This window comes from Teleopsis dalmanni, chromosome 1, assembly GCF_002237135.1.
Source record: "Teleopsis dalmanni isolate 2A chromosome 1, ASM223713v2, whole genome shotgun sequence".
Classification (NCBI taxonomy): domain Eukaryota; kingdom Metazoa; phylum Arthropoda; class Insecta; order Diptera; family Diopsidae; genus Teleopsis; species Teleopsis dalmanni.
In genome coordinates, this window is record NC_051846.1 from 106,760,206 (window position 1) to 106,783,299 (window position 23,094).

The window sequence follows — 23,094 nt, forward strand, 5'->3', positions numbered from 1 at the left end:
TCTTGGACGGAATTTGTTACAAAATTTTTGAAAGACTTTGCTTCAACAGAAAACATAGCAGACGTATATGGTACATCAAAATGTCCCAAACGAAGAGACAATTTAATGAAAGTCCGCAAGAATATTACTACAAAATGATGTCTATAGGTACTCGTGGAAACGTACCCGAAAATACAATTGCTCGGTATATAATTAATGGCATCAATGAGCCACGCTTAAAGCAGAAAATCTCGAATGAATACGCTCTCTGTAATGAAGTCTTACATGATATAAATATTTATACGGTATATAATGATGTTCAGAACTTTAACGAAAAACTAAAACCAAAATACCCGGTAAATACTAATCATGATCTTAAAGACAATTCTAAGATACAAACGCTCCATAGTGAGGAAAGCGAGACGACTAGAAAAGTCAAATGTTTCAATTGCTCTAGAATAGGCCATTATTCAAACAAGTGTCCTGAACCACAATTGTCCTAGTATGTAAAACAATGCGGAGAATAAGCCAACGGTTAACAAAATTGAAAGTACTTGCGAAAAAAGAGATGAGCTTGTGACCAAAGTTGTGAAAGTAAATCAAAAACCGTCACGATCATTTATAGATCCTGGTAATTAGAGTGCATACACTCTAATTCTGGAGACATTTGCAAAAGATTTTAAAAATGAAATACTGCGTTGTTCGGTAACTTTGAGTGGTTTCACCGATGGAAAATTTGTTTGCACCTCTAAAATAAATGCTGTCGTAGAATTTGATGATAACGAATTTTAAACCGATTTGTTGATCGTGGATGACGGAAAAATACCCGAAAATATTTTGCTAGGTCGTAATGTATTGTAAACGTCTTATCATAGAGGGAATCAAATGCCATATAGAAGATCTGCAAACATCGGTGGAAATAACGTAGGAAGCACGCAGACCATTAAAAGATCTACTTTCAACATACCCTGGTGTTTTTGCAGAAAGTATGTCCGAACTAGGCAATTGTGTTATTAACAAAATGCGTGTTAAATTAAACACTGACGTACCTATTCGGGCAAAACCATATGGGATAGCATTCGCCAAACGTAAAATCGTTTTGGACATTGTTCTTGATTTGCTTAAAAATGACATCATACGTGCTTCGTCATCACTGTATGCCCCACCCGTGGTTCTGGTAGAAAAGCAAAATGGTGAGCATCGACTCTGCGTAGATTATCGTGCACTAAACAAAATGACTATTAAAAATCCTTACACTATGCTAAATATGGAGGAGCAGTTTGCTCAGCTCTCAGGTAACAGATTCTTTACGACACTTGACCTTCGCATGGGCTATCACCAAATAGAAATTGAAGAGTCCTCAAAACAATATACAGCTTTCGTTACTACGGATGGTCATTTCGAATACAACAGAATGCCATTTGGAATGGTTAACGCCCCCGGAATATTTCAAGCGACAATGGATAAGATTGCGTTGCCGACGGGTCGTGGTGAAGTTTTAATTTATTTCGATGATGTTATAATGCCCAGTAAAAGTATAGAAGAAGGACGGTTAGAACGGTTAGAAAAATTTCTCTGTTTGTTAAAAGAGAGCAATTAGACGCTAAGAATGTCCAAATGCAAATTTTTTAAAACGGAACTTATACAACTAGGGCACGTTATTGTTAAAAATGGAATAGCACCAGGTAATTAAAACATAGCTGTAATTAAAAATTTTAAACAGCCAACCGCTTCTTGGGTTTGACTGGATTTTTCCGCAGATTTGTTCAGGATTACTCAATTATCTCAGAACCAATCACGATGTTGCTACGAAAATCAGAACAAGAGTTCGTATGGGGTGTTAAGCAGAAAAATACATTTGACAAACTTATAAATATGCTATGTAGCGGTCCGGTTCTAGCTCTGTACGACAGTAACGCTGAACATGAAGTGCATGCCGATGCAAGTAGTGTTGGTCTAGCCGGTGTATTATTTCAAAAGAACGAAGATAAACCGTGGAAGCCAGATGCATTAAGCCGTACTCCCGATCAACCACCAAATGAAGTAGAGCCTGGCGGTTTTATAATGAAGATCACTGCTAATATTGATGATTGGCTTCTCACAATGCAGCTACAAGATAAAGAGCTCTTGGAATTAATTGCTATGTGAAACGGAGCTTTAAAGTCCCCACAAGAAAAACAAATTAAAAATGAATACAAATTACAATTTGTTGTACCAAAAGCTGTAAGATGGAGAGTTGTGCTGTCCTGCCACGAAGATACCGGTCATTTTGCGCTAGAAAAGACTATCGAGCGTATTAAACAAAATTGCTGGTTTCCGAATATGCGAAAATATGTAAAGGAATATTTAGCTGCGTGTGTGGAGTGCTGCTATTCCAAATCACGAGGAGGAAAACGCGAGGGTACTCTGCACTATGACTACGTTGAACCGATACCTTTCCGTTTGATTCGCATCAATCACCTCGAACCTTTCATTAAAAGTAAAAGAGATCTTGGCTATTTCAGATGCTTTCTCTAACTTTCTGGTTATGAAAGCTGTACGTAATACAAAAACAACTCCTGCAGTCGCCGTTTTAAACGAGATGTCCAGCTATTTCGGGTTACCTGCAAAGATTGTTACCGATAGGGGTACATCGTTTACATCCTCTCAATTTGAGGAGTATTGTGGCAACAATAATATTCAACATGTCAAAACAGCTGCACAAACGCCGCGAGCTAACGGACAAGTTGAGAGAGCAAATCAGATAATCCTATCATATCTGCGAACATCGAACAAAGATCCAAACAATTGGGATCTGAACTTACGGAATTTACAATGGGCAGTGAATTCACAAAAAAACGCAACTTCTGATTTCAGCACAAACGAACTAGTGTTCGACTTTCAGCTGCGCGATGACCTCCAAAATCGATTGTTAACTGCCGTCCATGCCGACGCGGAAAACCCATTATCAACCATTACAATCAACGAGAAACTAAACCTAGCCGTTAAGAATATTGCTGAGGAGCGTGCAAAGTGGAAGCACCGTTTCGATGAAAAGCATGCCGAACCTTTCCCGCACAATGTTGGTGATCTCGTGGTGCTTGAAAACGAACCATCAGTCACAGGCGAGTCACGCCAATTGGAGCGGAAATATCGAGGTCCATATATTGTAGTCAATGTACTTGGAAATGACCGATACCAAATCGAAGATATCCCAGGTATCCAACTGGCTTAAAGGAAATTCAACTCTACGTTTGCGTCAGATCGAATGAAACCATGGTGCTAGAACACATTCGTGAATTGACGTTTATGTTTTTCCAAACACTTTTATGTGTCAATCATGACAGTATGAATCGCACCTAAGTGAAGTGTGCTCGCGAGATAGAATTTTTCTTTGTTTAAGAAAGAAAAGCAACGTGTGTTTCCCTAAAATAGAAATGCAATTATTTTCTTTTTACGAAAATAAAAGCCGTCTTTGATAGGAGTAAGAACCAAGCTTTTCAAACTCTGATCAATGATGTAGACCAAAATGTTTGGGGTACAAAATAGTAATGCGAAAAATTAAGATGTTAAGAGGCTCGGTACCTTCTTGTCCTAAAATAATGGCGAATATTGTGAAACATTTGTTCCCAAAAAATGGAGAACTTAGAATCTTAACATCGATAAACACTCAATTAAACGAGATCCCCCCGGTTACAGATTCTGAAGTCATAGCCGCTTCTTCCAGAGTTAAACCCAATATAAGTGTTGTCAGCTACATGTATGAATCAGGTGGAGTCGAATACACAAAAACGATTCGAGTGTTCAGTACTCATTGTAGTTCTCTGATGCAAACAATGTCGTTAAGATGATGAGATTATTGTTTTTATTATTTGAATTTTACATCTCAGCAGGTGTTATTACTGGGATTCACAAAATTCCGGATGACAAGCATCAAGGAATTTATGCTCTGTTGAAGTGTAGTCCATGTTCTACACCTATTAAATTGTGTTGCTCCTTTTAAAGAATGTTGATCGTTTCCCTCACCATTGCACATGTATGCAACAAGACGTATTTCTGCATAGTATTTATTAGAAGTTTAGAGAGTTCAAGTATGTCCATAGAGTGTGTGAGGGTTTTGGGTAATATATCAGTGGCACAAAAACCACACACTGAAGTCTCCAAATTTCTTTGATTTCCCTAGCCAGTGGTATGTAGTTGCTCATCTTTTCTGCATATTTCTGCTCAATGTTGCCATTATTCGGAATAGCAACATTAATCAGGTATGCTGAATCATTTCTTCTATCAACCAGTAGGATATCAGGCTTATTATGTGTTATTAGTCGATCTGTGTAAACTTGTCGATCCCAGTGCATACGAAAATTGGTGTTTTCTAGCACCGTAGTGGGTTTATATTGGTAAATTGGACAAGTTTTAGAGATTAAGCCATGATTGAATGCAAGATTTTGGTGGATTACCTTACATACTGCAGTGTGCCTGTTTCGATATTCCCTTGGTGCCATTACAGAACAGCTGGAGATAATGTGATCCAATGTTTCTGGGACTGAACCACATTTTCGACACAAGTCATCCTCAGCTGGTTCTTTAAGAATATGTTTGCGATAATTACGAGTTGGGACCATGTCTTCCTGTATCGCTCACACAAAACCTTCAGTTTTACCAAATAGATCCCCTACACAAAGCCATTTGTTGGGCAAATGCAAATCAAGAAATGTGTAATGTAAAACGTAATGTAAGTTTTTGTTTGATGAGAATAGTTTTTCCTTGCCTAGTCGAGTATGCATCCAAATTCTACTGATGCAGTCAAGAACAAGTTATGAAGCGGTTTGTTACCGCTGGTACCTAGGCCAGTGTTACATGGCCAGAAGGGTGCGAGAATAAGTCAACAACAGGTTTGCAGTCATAAGTATATTCTCCTTTTTATTGAACAATTATTTGGGTATTTATACAATTTTCTTGTTCGTAGCGCTCCCATGATTCCACCTCTTCATTCCACACAAAACATGGAAAAGTATAAAGGCATCCAATCAAAGTGATTGCTGACCTTGCAGAATGCATTGCAATGCGACTACACTGTTTATTCATTTAGGTCAAACCTCAAAGTTATTATTACAGTGCATTGACAATGTTGTTTGCACATGTTGATTGCAACATACGAAATATTATTATTAAATGTATTGCCACATGTGTTCAGCACTCATCAAATACTGGAGCAGCGTGTGGCAATAGTTTCATTGGTAATGCGAAACTCTTTTGTGTATGTCACTTTGCTTATGCTTCTTGTGTGGTATGCATGAAATGTGACTAATTCATAAATTTGCTTATTGTTATTTATGAGTGCTTGTAAGTGGCTTAGACATAGGTCCCCTACAAATGGCTGCCAAAGGTAATTCAATTTTTTGCTGGTCAGGCACCATCAAATCTAAAGGACAGAATACTCTGTTCTTTAGATTAAGTGGACTTAATCTATTATCTGTACCACAGATAGCCTTATGCAAAGGAGAACTAAGCTCAGATGCGTAAGTTTGACTATCTTTTCATTACGCGTAAATACGACTTTATGGTTGTAGCATGCGCGCACACAGGAACACCATATAGCATCATGGACTTTGAAACGGATGCTAAAAGAACTCTAGCGGTGTCCTTGGGGCCTCCTATGTTTGGCATTAACCGGGATACTTCAACCTACTATCTAGGGTAACACCAAGATATGTAAGTTGAGGGCTAGATTGTATATCTACGCCACCCACTTTAATTAAGAGTTGTTCAATCTTTTTCCTACTGCTGATTAACAGCACTGGTTGGAAGGGGACATCAGGTGTGTCACAAGCGGGTTTGGGTGCATATATATGCGATGAGCGTAATTCTTTAAAATACTGGCTATTTCTTCCTAGATTGTCCGAACATGTAGTTGTTTATGCAGCTGTTCATTCGTTATATATCAAGGTGCATTTGTGATCATCCGCAATGTTTTAGATTGGAAACGCTGAATATTTGTCAGGTTTGAGTCTGCTGCAGTACCCCATAATTGGGCCCCATAACTCCATATAGGTTTTAGTACAGATTTGTATATGAGCAGCTTATGGTCGAGTGACAGTTTGGAGTTTCGGCTGAGGAACCAAAACAAGTTTCGTTATTTAAGACCCAGCGCCTTACGCTTTTTGAATATGTGTGATTTCCAGGTTAGCTTACTATCCAGATGTATGCCCAAGTATTTTGTTTCTACAGCTTGTGGTAATTCAGTATTGTTTATTAAAACAGGCGGGCACGTAGAAGGTTTTGTAGTAAATGTTACCTGGACAGATTTTGATTCATTCATTCAGTTTTTCATCCAGAGAGCAACATCCAGGCAGGTTTGAAGTTTGGTGGAAGCACGGATTGTGTCACTGTCAAATTGACAAAAAAGCTGTGTCGTCTGCAAATGTACCGATAACACTCTCATCGGTAAGGGGAAGATCCGCAGTATATAAAACATAAAGCATTGGTCCCATTATGCTACCTTGAGGTATTCCTGCTCCTGTATTTTCGTTTCCATGCTTAATGAAAAAGTGTCTTGCCGAGAGGTATGATTTTATAAATATGATAAAATTTAGGGGTAGATTCATTCAGTTTTAGTTTGAAAAGAAGGCTTTCATGCCATACTCGATCAAAAGCTTCTGAAATATCTATAAATGCAGCAGTACAATATTTTTTACCATCTATCGCACTATGGATATGTCTGACAAGTCTATGAATTTGTTCTATTGTGCTATGTTTTTGGCGAAAGCCAAATTAAAGGTCAGGTATGAGTCTGTTTTGTTGGATAATCGGTGTAAGGCGCTTTAGAAACAGGATTTCCATAAATTTCGACAGGATTGGAAGTAGACTTATTGGGCGATATGATTTGACGTCTTCTGGGTTTTTCCCTGGTTTCGGTATCATGGAGATTTGCGCTATCTTCCACTGTGGCGGAATAAATCCCCTTATTATCACAGCGTTAAATAGATGAGTCAGAAATACAAATCCTTTTGGTGGAAGCTGCTGCAAGACCATGCCTGTGATTAAATCGTATCCTGGATCTTTTTTTACTTTTAACTTTATTATATCCCTAAGTTCATTAATAGTATATCTTTTAATTGGAAGTTCCAATTGATAAGGCTCTTGTAAAAAATTTATCCTTTGTTTCATGATATCAGGCATATTTTCGTTATCATTTGGTTTAAAGACCTGGTCCATGGGCTTTTTGCCCATGAGTTGTCTATTTTGCGTATAGGTGGTTGATAAGCAATCGGTCTGTTATTCTTTTTATGGCTTTCCAAAGGGTGTAATTTGTATCACATAAAGCACTTAGGTTTTGGAGGTATAGGGACGTGCGATTATTGTTATACTTTAAAAGTAGGACTTTAACGAGTTTACATAATTTGTTTAAGCGAGTTTTATCCGTAGGGAATCTCGTTGTTTGCCAATGTTTTCTCATTCTACGCTTTTCTTTGATCAAGTATCTAATGTTAAATGGATAATCTTGCTTAACACTTTTAGGAAACGGTGGAGTTGATTCCCATGCAGACATTTGGACATAAGAGTTGAAATGCTCTACTGCTTCAGTTACATCAGATTCAGTTTTCAACCTAACTTCGGTATTTAGACCAATTGTAATTAGTTGACGATAACTGTTCCAGTCGGTATTTTTGTTATGAAGAATACATTTTTCCATAATTTGGCAACAGTCATTGAGAGTAATTATTATTGGCGAGTGGTCTGATGACAAGTCAAAATTGGACTTACAGGTAGTAGTCCTTTTGGAGATATTAGGCGGGAACCCCATTTTAAGTGTTTAGCATTAAAATCTCCGCCTACTAGGAACCTAGATCCAAGCAGCTGAAAAAATGATATGTACATATCCTTCGAGATACTGTGGCGCGGTGGGCTGTAGAGTGATGAGAAAGTCATGTCGCCTTCTTTAGTTTGTACTACAATGTTTGTTGCCTGAATTTCATTCTTGCAATATGGTTTTACTTCATAATGTTTTATTGATTTCCTTATGAGAACCGCCTCCTCATTTCTTTACCACTGGGATGCATTGTGTGATAAAGTTCATAGTTCGGAATTTTAAAGAAACTACGCGTCGTAAAATGGGTTTCTGATACCATCATTATGTCGACATGATTTATTTTTAAGAATGCTTTTATTTCGACAGCATGTTTTGGCAGAACATTAGCGTTCCATATGACTACTACTAAATCAAGAATTTTGTTTAGTCGTTAAGTTGATCAGTAAATTTGTCATTACTACGATTTGTTGCATCATTTGCTTCAATAGCGATGTCATCTCACGGAATTCTTCCACAAAATTATTTAGAATTGGTGATAGCTTCTCCTCTGTTGCGCTACTGGTGTCTGACTTTACTATTTGTGCGAATGTTTGAGATGAATGAGTATTCGTGATGTGATTTTTGCTTAGAGAAGGTTGAGGATTTTCTTAAATTTGCACTTCCGGCACCCTATATTTTAATTGGGGATACATTTTTTTTGCAGATTTTTGTATATTTGACATCCTTTGTAGTTGACCGGATGATTTCTCTCACGTAAAACACATTTGACATCATTTGCTCTACTTTTCCTTTCGCAATTTATAGATGCATGGTTTCCAGCTCACTTGATGCATTTGGGTTTGCGGTGACAGTATCCTTTCGTGTGCCCATACTACTGGCAGTTTGCACATTGAGGAATTTCACATTTCGGGTGAGGTGGTTCGAATGTAACTGTAGTATATAAGAGTTTCTTAACCAAATAGATATCTTTATTGTTTAGGTTTGGTGCAAGTTCAATAATAAATATAGGAAGGGGTTCTCCTGACCCTCTACACTTAATATTCCAACCGTTTAAAGCCGTATTTTTTTGCTCCAACAGTGCATTTTTGATTTCATCAATATCGGTTGAATGATGCAAATTTTTTTATATAACCCTAAAGCTTCTCTCGGTTTTTGGTTTGTAAGTGAAAAATTCAGTGTTTTTGAGTTCCAACTGTTTTACAATGCTTATGTATGAGTCAGATGTAGAATGCTGAACTCTTACTTGACTTGGATTTAGCACTTTTAAGTTGTATTGATTTGCCGCATGTTCGTTTAATACATCTATTAGAGGCTTAATACAATGTACCTTATCAATAAATATAGGTGGAGGTTTCAGTATCTTTGGAACTGTATCATTATTTTTTGACAATTCTTCAGTTTCTTCAGAGTCATCTACCTGAAGATCTGCGTAACGGTTTGGTTTGACGGGTTCATTTAGCCACTATGAGTCTAGCTTTGTTTGTTTTTGACTTGCTTAATGATTTTTACTTGGACTATCGCGTTGACGTCTACGATTATTAACTACTGTCCAAGTGTCGTTAACAGAGGTAGCGTTTCTGGTGGCTAAAGCTTGATTCGAACCTTTGTCTTGAAGCAGGTTATTTTTTTCATCATTATACAATTTTTGAAGCTGTTGTTGAAGTTGTAGAATTTGTTGTTGTATATTTTTCTCCTGAACTGATTTAGCTGTTTTACCTTTTAGTTGACCCGAAGTCGCATTGCTTGGTGCCTGTAGAGTGTTCATGTTAGTTTCTTTGCGTGTATTGATTTGTATTGTTTCGTGTTGCTTTGGGGAACTATGTTTTAACTTTTCGTTTTTATTATAAATTAATTTAATTTTATTAGCGATGGCAATTTCGTTAGCTATTTTAATTATACTTGATTCAATTTTTGAATTTTCTAAAAGTTTGTTTGGGGAATGATTTATTATATTAGTGTCATCTGTGTTCAGTGTTATATAGCCATTTAGGCCATTTTCACTTATAAAAGATTGCCGACGTACAACACCTCCGCAATAGCTCATACAACGGATTTAGAATATTAAACAGATAGTTTATTTAATTATATTTTAATTTTTTTTTTTTGTTTAAAATTTAAATTTATAAATAAGTAAATTTATTTATTTTTATATAAGTTTATTTTATTTTAATAAGAGAAAAGTAAATAAAATTTATTTACGTATTTATATTTAATGTTTGAAAGCTACACTGTGGCAACACCACAATTATAATTTCTTACTTTCGATCATATGCTGTCTCTCTCAGCTGTTTTGAGCAAAACTCAATTATTGTACATGATCGTTAAACTGATCCCTGGGGAACCCCTCCCGTAATCTTATATGACTCTTATTTTCATTAGTACATTTAAATTGCTACTCCACTCAGCAGCGTTGAAAGCATTTTTAACATCTAAAGTCACAACCGCGCAGTACTTTTTAGTACACCTAGCCTAGCCAACTTAGAAGCTTCCTTTGCAATGTTGCACACATGTAGTATGACATGTGACGCCGTGAAAGACAGCGTTTAGGTCTAAAGCCAAATTTGTTATTTGATTTGCCTCCGTGAAATTTTCTAATCTAGAACATATAATTCTTTTAAGGACCGTACCTGCAGTGTTCAGTAAGCATAAAGATCTGTAAGACGATGATAGTTCTGACGGCTTATTACCTTTAGAAACTAGGACCAATCTTTGCTTTTTTCAACATAAAGGAAAAGTTCTTCCTGTGGGCAGCTGTTGAACACATCCCTAAATATAAAAGCTTGTTTTTGTATTGCCTTCTTCAGAACAGTATTGGGGATACCAACTAATTCAGGAGATTTATTGGGCTTAACTCTGGAAGAAGCGGCTATGACTTCAGAATCTGTAACCGGGGGGATCTCGTTTAATTGAGTGTTTATCGATGTTAAGATTCTAAGTTCTCCCTTTTTTGGGAACAAATGTTTCACAATATTCGCCATTATTTTAGGACAAGAAGGTACCGAGCCTCTTAACATCTTAAATTTACGCATTACTATTTTGTAGCCATCGCCCCAAACATTTTGGTCTACATCATTGATCAGAGTTTGAAAAGCTTGGTTTTTACTTCTGATAATTGCCTTTTTAAGTTAAGATCTGTTTTCTTGGTATTTTTGTATAAGCTTTTCTGCATCTACTCTAAACCTGTAGCGTTGAAATTGCCTACAGAAGGCTAGGCATTGAGATTTTAGTAAAGCAATTTCTTCCGTCCACCAATAGTTAGGTGCGCGCCCATTACTTCTGCCTTTTCTTGGCATTGATGCATCGCAGATGTTGCATAGTTCCTTCGTAAGGTAACTTGATTTTTCAAAAGCATCCCCTACTCCGAAACTCATGTTTCGGTCATGAATTCCATCAATGCATTGTCGAGATATTTAGTTTTCCAACCTATTTGTTGTGCTTTTCTCTGCGATTTTTTAAAACAAACTTCTCTCTCAACGATATAGAAAAGCAAATGGCATTGTGTTCGCTGTGGATGTAGTGGTTTATTACTTTCCATTGCGAACATTGATGACTGGCTGGCAAAGGTGAGATTTATATAGGATACGCCTCTACCAATATTGAACGTTGGGCTATGCCCATTGTTCAGTTGTGTTTGGTTTAGTGAGGTGAACGTCTCTAATATTACGATTACGCCAGCACTGAAATCCACTGCAACAATAATGAAGTTTTATTTCTGACTGTTGCTGATAGCCTATCAAGAAAGTCTTCAAACTTCTCTTAGGAGATATTTGGGGATATGTAGCAGTTGCACACATAGATACCTCGGATTCTATCAAGTACTAGACCTTCCTTTTGTACCAATACGCCTGGTTCAAACATTATGTCCTGTCCTAGCCAAATGGCTGCCTCTTTTGATTTGTAAAATTCACTAATTATGAGTACATCCGATTTTAATTCCAAAGCTGTTTGGGATAAGAGGTGTTGGGCAGCCTCACATCGATTTAAGTTTCATTGCAGAAATTTAATCATTTTTTGGACTTAAGCTCGCATTTGGAATTTCTTGGGTAGTGTAGATTACCACCCTTGCAGTTTTCCGGACATAGGATGCATTTTGGTTGGGCCAAGTACTTTTTTGCCCTATGACCATCTTCTCCGCATCTCATACATGTGCTTGATCTATCATTATCGGGTTTGTATTGTCTAGCAGCATGTCCAAATTGTAGACATTTAAAGCACCTCATGGATGTAATATGTTTTCTGATTCTAATGCGCACCTAGCTCACTCTGATTAAGGCAACTGTAATCAGTACACTGACATCCTTAGTAGAGAGATCGATAGTCGCTGTTCGTGTATTGTCCCTTGCGGAACACCAAAACTTGACGTTGGTGTCAAGAGAAGGTCTTGATCAAAGTCACGCGAGGAATTAACATACAATGCCATCATATATTGAAACCATTGAACAAATAACTGAGTGGTCAGTACATTATGATGGCGCAGGAGATCCATTAGGCTTCGTGAAAAGGATAGAAGAGCTATCAGACATCTATGACATCGACATAAATGTAGTCCCAAGGACGATGCCCATACTCCTTGAGAATAGGGCACTGATGTGGCACAGCAACAACAATAAGCGTTGAAACCTCTGGTCAAGCTTCAAGGCAGCCTTTTCAGAATTTTTCCTTCAACATGAGTATTTCGAAAGATTAGAAGAACTTCGTACAGAGCAAGTTAAATCAAGTCGAAGTCCGGTACAGGAAGCGATCAGCAATCGCCTGATAAGTAAGCACCAAGAAACGATGTCATTACCAAATACCACGAAATGTATGCCAACTACAGGAACAGGGCAGAACGTTACTCACAGTGTGAATCTAAAGCCACATGGGTTACAAAATAACAAAAGTTACCAGCAACAGAGTAGTTCTAAAGTTAAGCAAGCAACAACAGTAACAGCTAGAAGTCCAGTAACAAATACACTATCCACGCTAAGCATGCCGCATCGAAGTGATTCAGAACCACACTCAGTACCACTACAGGGAAAACCACAAAAACAGGCGTTGCCTAAATGCGTCGTAACTTCTCCACAGATTTCAACGTCTCATAGGGAAAGTCCAGAAGTATGTTATCACCAAGCCCATGCACAACAGTCGCCAGCCAACCGCAATCAACAGTTTCATTCGCAAAGTAATTTCAAATCATCGTCGCAAACGCCACAGTGTAATTCGCAAAGCAACTTGAAACCATTGTTACAACCAAAGAAACTTGAGCCGCAGCCTCCACCTCCTGTTAATCAGCAACAAGTATAACGAGAAGCATCACTAAGAAATAATCACCAGTCTGGTCCACCATCATCTCCGTCATCGACTACATCGCCACAGAGGAAACTTACTACAATACAGCCAATATCGAACAATCGTCATGTACAACCAACAAATCCATTAGATCCATTAGATATCAATGCTTCAGATAGTAAACTTAATACAGAACTAACAAGCCAAGAAACTCAAGCAAAAGGTAAAGTCAAGCGCGACAGTCAACAAGAACCATGGTCGCCGCAAGAGGAATGGAAAGTTGTTCAACCAAGCACAAAAGGAAACAAACCAGAAACACTAGTAAGACGTCTAGGCACCTTTAAACGAAAGGATGACCACCATCATGTTAAAAACCAAGACGATTACTACAAAATTTTCAAGAGTCCTAAGAAAACAAATAGGAATCACTCAAGCAGGTAGTGGCTCAGGTCTAGTTCATTTTTACCGAAGAAGGAGGGAAATGTAAGGACGGAAATTTTGACACCAAATTTCCGCTTACATAAAAACTAGGCACTGAATTAACACAGGTTATTTTAAACAATAAAAGAGGAAAATTGTAATTTTTGGTTAATTTAATTTTATTTATTTACAATAAGTTGATAATTTTATTTTAAATAAAAAAAAAAAAATTATTTTTATTGACCATTTAAAGCGCGTGTTAAAATAACAAACTGTCAAAACAAAACACGACGAAAACAAAGTCAAAAGCACAGCTGCTTCACGGCAAAGATCATAAACACAGCGGTTACACTGCACAACTCAGTGGGTAAACGAACGGGAAAATTTAAAATACGCTAGAAGAAAGCTCCGGCGTATGGGTATTTAAGACAGCGAAATTGTTAAGGAGACGGGAGTTTATGAGCATGTGTCAAGGTGGTATTACGCCGAAAATATTAAATCCTGCGTTGGTCTTACGGTAAATGAAATAAAAATATATATGTCTATGAACCATATATATCAATTGGAAACTATTAAATCCTGCGTTGGTTTTACGGCAAAGGCTATAAATTATATATGCCTATGAAACATATATAACCATAAGAAATATTTTGAAATCCTGCGTTGGTTTTACGGCAAAGGCTATAAATTATATATGCCTATGAAACATATATAACCATAAGAAATATTTTTTAAATCCTGCGTTGGTTTTACGGCAAAGGCTACAAATTATATATGTTTATGAACCATATATAACCATAAGAAATATCTTAAATCCTGCGTTGGTTTTACGGCAAAGGATATAAAATTATTTGGAGGAATATAAGAAATCGCACCGACATATTATGAATATTCCGTAGTGTAACCTGAGAAGAACTACACGCTATTCCACGAAACCCGTCCACAGAAATCACGGCGTTCGCCCATCAAATCCACGGCTATCACTCACAGAATTCACAGCGTACGGCACAACTAGGTATCGCCTGGAAAATCTTCGAAGTAAAAATTATATAGCACTACATATACATCCTTTTTTTATGTAAACAATACATATCGAGTTTTTGTTATTTTATTATAATTTTATTCTTCTACAAGTTATATTTAATCAGCTCTTTTATTTTGAAATCACATAATTAAAATAAATAGCTTTCGCACTATTATCGAAATTACTTTGTGCAAACATTTATTGAAATAATAAAGAAATAAACTTAAAAAATTTAAAAATATCTTTCTTTTACGAAACTCGTCCCCGCGAATATAAATTCATTGTGATGACTCTGGACGTCACCAAAAAGTGTCGTTACAAGTTCCAGCTTCTTTGGTAAGCAGAATCAATATATCCCCCTTCCCTGTTTTTTCGGATTCTGTTCACATTTTTTCAAAGTTCTTGAAGCTTTCAGCGTAAGACTTGTCTGGCGTTTTACTAATAAGAATAGCTTCCGGTCTTACTCTCGGCGCTTTACGAGGTCCAGTTTTGCCACGGTTTTCAACTTTATCTTTTCCACTAGTTGCCATTTGTTGCTCTCTGAGATTGCTCGCTGAGATTGGAAGTCACACTCTTACCCGCTTACGGGACTAGTGACACCTTTTCTTGTTCCGTCTTATACATCTTAACTACCTCTGCTAGCAGGTCCCGCATATCCTTATTGATATGTCTTTGAGATTCCATCATCGCAGATAGTTGTAATAACTTATCTTCAACGCTATCGTCTGGCTTGGGGGATAAGGGAATATTTACTATCTCATTCTCCATTGTTTTTTGAGATGCGTTTTGTTTCCGCATAGGTGATGTTCTTTGCCCACTCATACCTTATTGATACCCTTTTGAATTATTTAGAAAATTAAAAGAATTAAGCACCAAAACACACAAAAATCCAATAAAATAAAAAACGATACATAAAAATTCAAAAATTAAAGAATTTAGAAAGACTAATCGGCTGCAGTTTTTTATCGCTTCAAGTGAGTATATTATATTCCACCGCATTTAAGAACTTTCTGTCGTACATACAGTTCTATTACGGGAATTTTATTCCGAACAAGTGGACAGAACTCGAAACGCGTGCATTCATGGCAAAAAACAACTACAGTAACCATGGTCGTGATGAAAAATAGAGCTATACAAATTGCGAATTGTCATATTTGGTAACTTTCATATATCCTAGTTGAGTGGCTACGGAGACCGGAAGCCAAGTACAAATTGTAAACCTTCAAAACTTCTGTAAGCCAACTGTGTGGCACACTATCAAATGCTTTTTGGTGATCAAAATAGCATGCATTCAAATTTTTGGACTGGCTATATGTCTGTTCTAGTATGGTTTGATCAATAGTCAGTTGTTCCTTACACCCTTTAGCATATTTACTGCATCCTTTTTGTTCTTCACGGATAATATTATTTTGTGTTAAATGCTTGTTTATTAGTGTAGTGAGTAATAATACAATAATACTTATATAAATCTAATTATAATAATACTTATATTACTACATTAGGTTTATGAGACAAGCTGTCATAATTTTGTAAATAGTACGCAAACAGGTGATTGGTCACCCATTTGAAGGGTTTCCTTTAAATCCCTTATCCTTTGGAATGAGGTATGTAATTCCAGTAGTGAAGTCTTTAGGAAATCTCCTTGGATCTTCAATGCAGGCGTTTAGAAGTTCTGTGAGTTTTTGGAGCATCGCAGGAAATCTTTTGAACCAGAAGTTTCGTAATTTATCCAGGCCTGGTGATTTCCAGTTGTGCGTTTTCAAGATAACGCCTTTAACTTCTTCAGATGTAAGGTACTTTACTGACATTTCCTCAAGTATCTTCTTGCTGGTATCTTCTTCTCTCTTCATTGATTTGGTTTGCTTCAATGTATGGTTTACTTGATTGGATCATATAGACGACCAATGTTACCTTTCTGAGACCTCTGTAGAAGGTTTTCTCGTTTGTATTAAATTTCTTACTATTTTCGCGTCCTTTATTGGATAGTTTGTATTTTCTTTGCCTTGCTATTTGCACTTTTAGTTTTTGTATAATAGTATCTCTTGTTAATATTGCATTTGAGTTATTATTTCATATTTTGAGTGTCTATTGTGTTTTTGGTATATTTTTTGAATTTTATTTTTAAGTCTTCTAATTTTATTGCCTGCTATATAGTTATTAATTCTTTCTAGGTCACTTTGTAGGTTTTTAATATTAATTTCAATTCTTTGAATCGTTTTATTTTTTGTGGATTCTTTGCTTATTTCATTATTGCACATATATTCGATCTTATTTTTATTGCAATTGTCACAGCGGCTGAATAGACAAGCGTGTATAAATCTTCTAAATTATTAATTTGTGAGGCTCTTCTGGCAATAATTTCATTATCTACGTACTTTATTACTAAGCTAAGTTTTTGACTAGAATTTATCTTTGGTATTGTAGGTCTCCTGAGGGGGTTTATAGCTGAAAACATCTCAAATTGTTGTTGAAAGTCACTTTCTATATCTGTAAATTGATTATCCACAAAGTCACTTTCTATATCTGTAAATTGATTATCCACTATTTCTGTTTGTTGTATCACATACTCGGCTTCTTGTAATTGGTAATTTGCTTCCAAATTGATGTCATCACTTGGTGTTGCATCAAATTCTTGAGCTTGGGGATAGTTTGCTATTAAGGACTCTTTAATAAAGTTACGTCTAATATCTGGGATAAGATTATTTCTGTGAATTGTACGAATCTGATGCGCCAAGTGTTGCTCTGATACATAGTAGTCGGAATGTTATTCTACAAAAATTGTGTAAAGTTGTGTTCGATATCCTGTGAGATTTGTTACCTGGTTGGTTACAATGTAGTACGCACGAAGAATTGTGTTGCTCCTTCTAAAGAATGTTGATGCAACAAGACGTATTTCTGCATAGTATTTATTAGAAGTTTAGAGAGTTCAAGTATGTCCACAGAGTGTGTGAGGGTTTTGGGTAATATACCAGTGGCTGATAGTATTATTGGTACAACAACCACTCGCTGAAGTCTCCAAATTTCTTTGATTTCCCTAGCCAGTGGTATGTAGTTGCTCATCTTTTATGCATACTTTTGCTCAATGTTGCCATTATGCGGGATAGCAACATTAATCAGGTATGCTGAATCATTTCTTCTATCAACCAGTAGGATATCAGGCTTATTATATGTTATTAGTCGATCTGTGTAAACTTGTCGACCCCAGTGCATACGAAAATGGGTGTTTTCTAGCATCGCAGTCAGTTTATATTGGTAAATTGGACAAGTTTACCAAGACAAGAGATTAAGCCCTGATTGAATACAAGATTTTGGTGGATTACCTTACATACTGCAGTGTGCCTGTTTCGATATTCCCTTGGTGCCATTACAGAACAGCTGGAGATAATGTGATCCAATGTTTCTGGGACTGAACCACATTTTCGACATAAGTCATTCTCAACTCGTTCTTTAAGAATATATTTGCGATAATTACGAGTTGGGAGCACGCCATCCTGTATTGCGCACACAAAACCTTCAGTTTTACCAAATAGATCCCCTACACAAAGTCATTTGTTGGACTAATGCAAATCAATAAATGGCTGCCAAAGGTAATTCACATGTTTTCCGTGAAGAGCCTCAGATTTCCATTCATCAATTTTTTGCTGGTCAGGCACCACCAAATCTAAAGGACAGAATACTCTGGTCTTTAGATTAAGTGGACTCAATCTATTATCTGCACCACAGATAGCCTTATGCAAAGGAGAACTGAGCTCTTTGCCAATAAAATAAGTGCGTAGTGAATCGATTTGTTCGTAATATAGTCTTGTTATTTCGAGCACTCCTCTACCACCAATATTTCTCGGTAGACATATCCTTTCCACAGCAGATTTTGGATGACGCATGCGATAGTCGCACATTAAAGTTCTGATTTTGCGTTGGATTGCTTCCAATTCCGTGTCCGACCACCTTAATATACCAAAAGAGTACAGCAGTAATGGTATGGCATATATTAATTGCACTTACTTTATTTTTTCCGGAGAGTAAAGATTTTAATACCAATTTCACTCTATAGATAAACTCATCCATTATTTTATTTTTTTAAATCGCTCTCTTTTACGTGTGCACCTTACAATATACCTAAGTACTTATAAAAGTCTGTTTCAGCCATGGCTTGAATATGGAAATTCTCAAATCATGCGACTCATGAACACCTCTCCGGATGACTCGGTTTCGGCATTTGTCCAACCCAAATTCCATCCGAATATCTTTACTAAACATATCCGTAAGCTGTAATAAACTTTTAAGATGTTCATCAGTTCCAGCGTACAATTTAATGTCATCAAGATACTTTAAATGACTCAACTCACACTTGCTGTTCAGCACTCCATATTTGATTGCAAAACCATGTCCTTTAGCATTTTTTAATAACTATGAGAGAGGGTTTAGTGCCATACAAAACCAAAGAGGACTCAGCGAGTCTCCTTGAAAAATACCTCTTTATATTTGTATGACGTCTGGTAACTTAACGCCATCAGCCGTAGGTACCGATAATATGGTACTCCACCCTTTCATGATTACCGTCAAAAGTTTGATTAACTCAGGATCTATGCGGTATAGACATTGATCAGCCAAAAATATGGGACATTATCGAACGCCTTAGCATAATCAATAAAGCAACTAAATGGGTTTCTTTTTGCTTTTACTGCCTGTCCTACTGCTATCGTATCGATTATCAGTTGTTCTTTACATCCCTTTGAACCAATACGACAGCCTTTTTATTCTTCGGTCAATATATCATTAACCTCTAAGTGCGCATATATCCTTTTGCTAATCACCGACGTAATGAATTTATAAAGCGTCGGCAAGCAAGTGATAGGCCTTGTTTCCGCTGGACAGTCAACTCTTTCCTTTTTTGGAATAAGATATGTTACACCAGCGGTGAAAAAAGATGGGAAACTCTCCGGCCTTTTTATTAAATTTGTTACAAGCCTTGCAAGTTGGTTATGGACACAGCGAAACTGTGTGTACCAGAAATTCTGCACTTTATCCAAGCCTGGCTCTTTCCAATTACTGGATCTTAAAATGGTTTCCCGTACTTCGTCCTCAGTTACTTCCATAAGTCGCATTGTGGCAATATTAGCATAACGATTATGTTCGGCATCTATCCACTCTGCATACAGAGCATGGACTTTAGATGATTCCCACAGCGCACTCCAATAGTTCTTTGCTTCTGTAACTGAGAAAGATGCATGTTGTCTAATGCTGTCAGTTGAACCAAGTGTAGAGAAGAATTGACGTTGATTTTTTATATACATAGAGCTCTGAACACGTCTGGCATGTGATTCTCCATATCTCCGTAAGCGATTACAAATAACGGAGAGTTTTTGCTTTAAAATATCCATTAACTCTACAACTGGTGTGTCTTTATGAATAGAAAACTGTCTGTATATTTTTACTGCACATTTCTTTAATCTACCATTTGGTGGACTAACATTATATGCTGTTAGTTGACAAATGTGTTTACGTAGCAAATCTCAACAACGCTCAAGACGAGCCATCCAAGGCGGAATACGTTTTTGTCCCGCATCAATAGCAGACGTTTGGATCTTTTGATAATGCAACTTTATTGCTGTTACTGCACCACAATACACAAGAGATTGTAAGTGTAGAAGTGTAGTATCAGCATTTAGTCGAGATAAGATTTCGCTATTTATCTGGGATAGAATATTTTGCGTTGCATTGGTTGTATGGAGCCTAGGAATTTTAGGCCGATGCAACGGATCATTTTCAAAGTATTCCAAGTATGCTCTCTGAAACTCTTCTCGGATATTACTCGAGGTATCAGCTGGGCGATGAAGTAATGTGCTACGGCGAGTATGGTATTGAATATTCACAGGACTAGAGCGGTGCATAAGCGCTGAATTCGTACTAGCTAATTCTGCATATCGACTACATTTATGAAAATAAGTGCGATCCATGCTTTTGGTTATTGGTATTGCAACATCAATGAAGCCATACTTTGCGTTCCTTAAGAGATTACTTAGCGAGTTGAACGCCATACAAAACCTCAAGGCTAACAGGCAGTCACCCTGAAAAATTCCTTGTCGAATACTTATTTCATCTGTTCGTATGACTCCATTTTGAGCGAACATTTCTATGTTTGTTCGCCATCTCGTCATGTTGTGTTCAAGAAAATTAACAATAGTTGAATGAATACCGTATATGTTCAGGACTTGAATCAGCCAACTGTGCGGGACAGTATCGAAAGCCTTCATGTAATCAATAAAACACATGTGCAGGTTTCTATTTTTCTTAGCTGCTTGTTTCAATATTAACATATTTGGTCAATTATTAGTTGTTCTTTACATCCTTTTGCGTGTTTCTTGCATCCCTTCTGTTCTACGCACATAATATCGTTTTGTGTAAGGTATGTATTTATAAAATCGCTAATACAAGCAGTCAGTATCTTATATATTGTTGGAAGACAAGTACTTGGACAGCCATTTGCTAGGTTTCCTTTAAATCCATTATTCTTCGCCATTAGATATGTTTTTCCTTTCGTAAAAACGATTGGAAATGTTGCAGGGTTTTGTAGACATTCATTTAAAAGTTCAGTTAATTTTTGATGGACTGCAGTAAATCTTTTAAACCAAAAGTTTTGTATGTGATTTGGTCCAGGGTATTTCCAGTTGTGTGTTTTTGCTATAATTCGTTTAACCTGATGACATGTAATTAGATAAGTTGACATTTTTTTGTCGTGATATTTCTCTTTCTCTTTTTCAATCCAATGAGCGGATTCATTATGTTTTTGTGTATTGGACCACAGTGAACTCCAATAATTTTCTGTACTATTCTTACTTGGATATACGTCGTCTGACGTATTGGCATTGGATCGTATTTTTCTATAGAATTGATTTTCGTTGCTACTAAAGTGTCTATTGTTTTGTCGTCTTTGATTCGATAACTTGTATTTACGCTGTCTCGCTATTTGTACACATAGTTTCTGTTTTATAGTGTCTCTTGTGTTAATAATATTAGTGTTATTTGTTTCGTAGCGTGTGTGAATATTGTATGCCTTTAATATCTTATTGATCCTGTTTTTAAGTCTTCTTGTAGGATTACCTTCAATGTACTTATTTATTCTTTCTAAGTCTCCTCTTAAATGATCAATTTTAATTTGTATTCTTCGTGGCGTATTACTCTTATTTCCATAAATTGCAGCTCTTCGTGGTCCTTCTCTGGGTTGTCCTATCTTGCATCCCATTGTAGTAGCAATTGTTATAGCTGATACATATACAATAGTATGTAAACATGTCATAAAGGCTTTGGTCGCCTTTTTTGTTACGTCTTGGATGTGAGATTTCCATAGTAATTTTTGGTTTGAAATTTAAAAATTTGACCACCTTTTGTAGTTTTATTTCTAACCCATCTAAGCGGATGGCTTTAAGATTTTTTATTTTGTATTTTCTCGCGAATGGTACAATGGTTGTTTTTGCTGGATTTATTTTCAGCCCAACAGAATTGCACCATTTTTTTGTTACATTTAGGCCTAACTGGATTCTTTCACACATTGTATGTTCGAGTTTTCCTTTGTAGATTATTGCCACACTATCGGCGTATCCATGGATTTGGAAGCCATTTCTATCCAGTCTTACCAATAGTTCATCCACTATCATACTCCGCATTAGGGGTGATAATAGTCCACCTTTTCAGTGTAGTACTCCTGATATAGTTTTCTACGACTTTTTTTACAACTTCTACTATTACTACTTTGATGTTGGCTGGAATTTGTATGGCAACGAGGTCCCTGGAGAGAAATTCTGAAAGATAGATAAAATTAATATTAGTATTTAATAAAATGCAGGTTCTTGGTTTATCGCATGTTACATCCCAAATTGTCTGCATATTTCTTGCAGTCAAACCACAGATTCGACTCCTGTGGATCCAAAGTTCTTGGACCAAGAGTGCTCAAATTTGATTTCAGCATAGCCCTTGCAATAACTGCCGTTGCAGCTTTTAGATTTATTTTGGCGACTTTAGTGTTGGTCATCAAGTGGTTATTCTTGATCATCGTCGATGTCTGACAGAATGATTCTGTCGGAATCGTCATCAGGCGCCAAGTTTAGTAGGGAGAGATCTAAGGATTCAATGTCCTCACTTTCGTGAAGTAGCACACTTGTTATGCAATAGTTGCAGATATTGGACCTTCAGCTGGTATGGTTTCCCCAGCTGGGTTACTTCCCTCCTTTTTCTTCTGCCCCCTATGCAGGTAGACCGGGACTGAGCTGAACCTGTAGAAGATCGTACAGCTGTTCGTTTTTATGGCTTCCTGAAACCGGTTAGGTTTCAACGGAATTTGTTAGGAATTTGCCATTTTTCATATCCTTGCTGCTGAAAACTCTCCACAGCTGAGTATGTAGGCCCTCATTTTGCGTTATAAGTAGCTTTAGCAGCTTTTCTGTGTCGACACCTTTAGCTCTTGGGAGGTAGACCGTCATCATATGTAAGCTCGATATGTTGTCTTTGACACAAGTGGTGAGTTCAACGCCTTCCCATCCGTCCAGTATAAGTCCTGATCGAAAGTGCATCCCGCCAAATCGCAGCTTGGCATCCCATTCTTTGTACATCTCCTCAA

At 36.9% G+C, this 23,094-nt stretch overlaps 2 protein-coding genes across 2 annotated transcripts in view; one reads left to right on the forward strand and one right to left on the reverse strand.

Moving 5' to 3' along the window:
• Positions 1–23,094, forward strand: part of LOC119665125 (inhibitory POU protein) — a 68,737-nt gene that overhangs the window by 8,201 nt on the left and 37,442 nt on the right. The gene's annotated exons all lie outside the window — the stretch shown is intronic.
• LOC119665145 lies at positions 20,791–21,723 on the reverse strand. Its single transcript, XM_038074453.1, has one exon. The coding sequence runs from the start codon at positions 21,721–21,723 to the stop codon at positions 20,791–20,793; it is 933 nt and encodes a 310-aa protein (XP_037930381.1).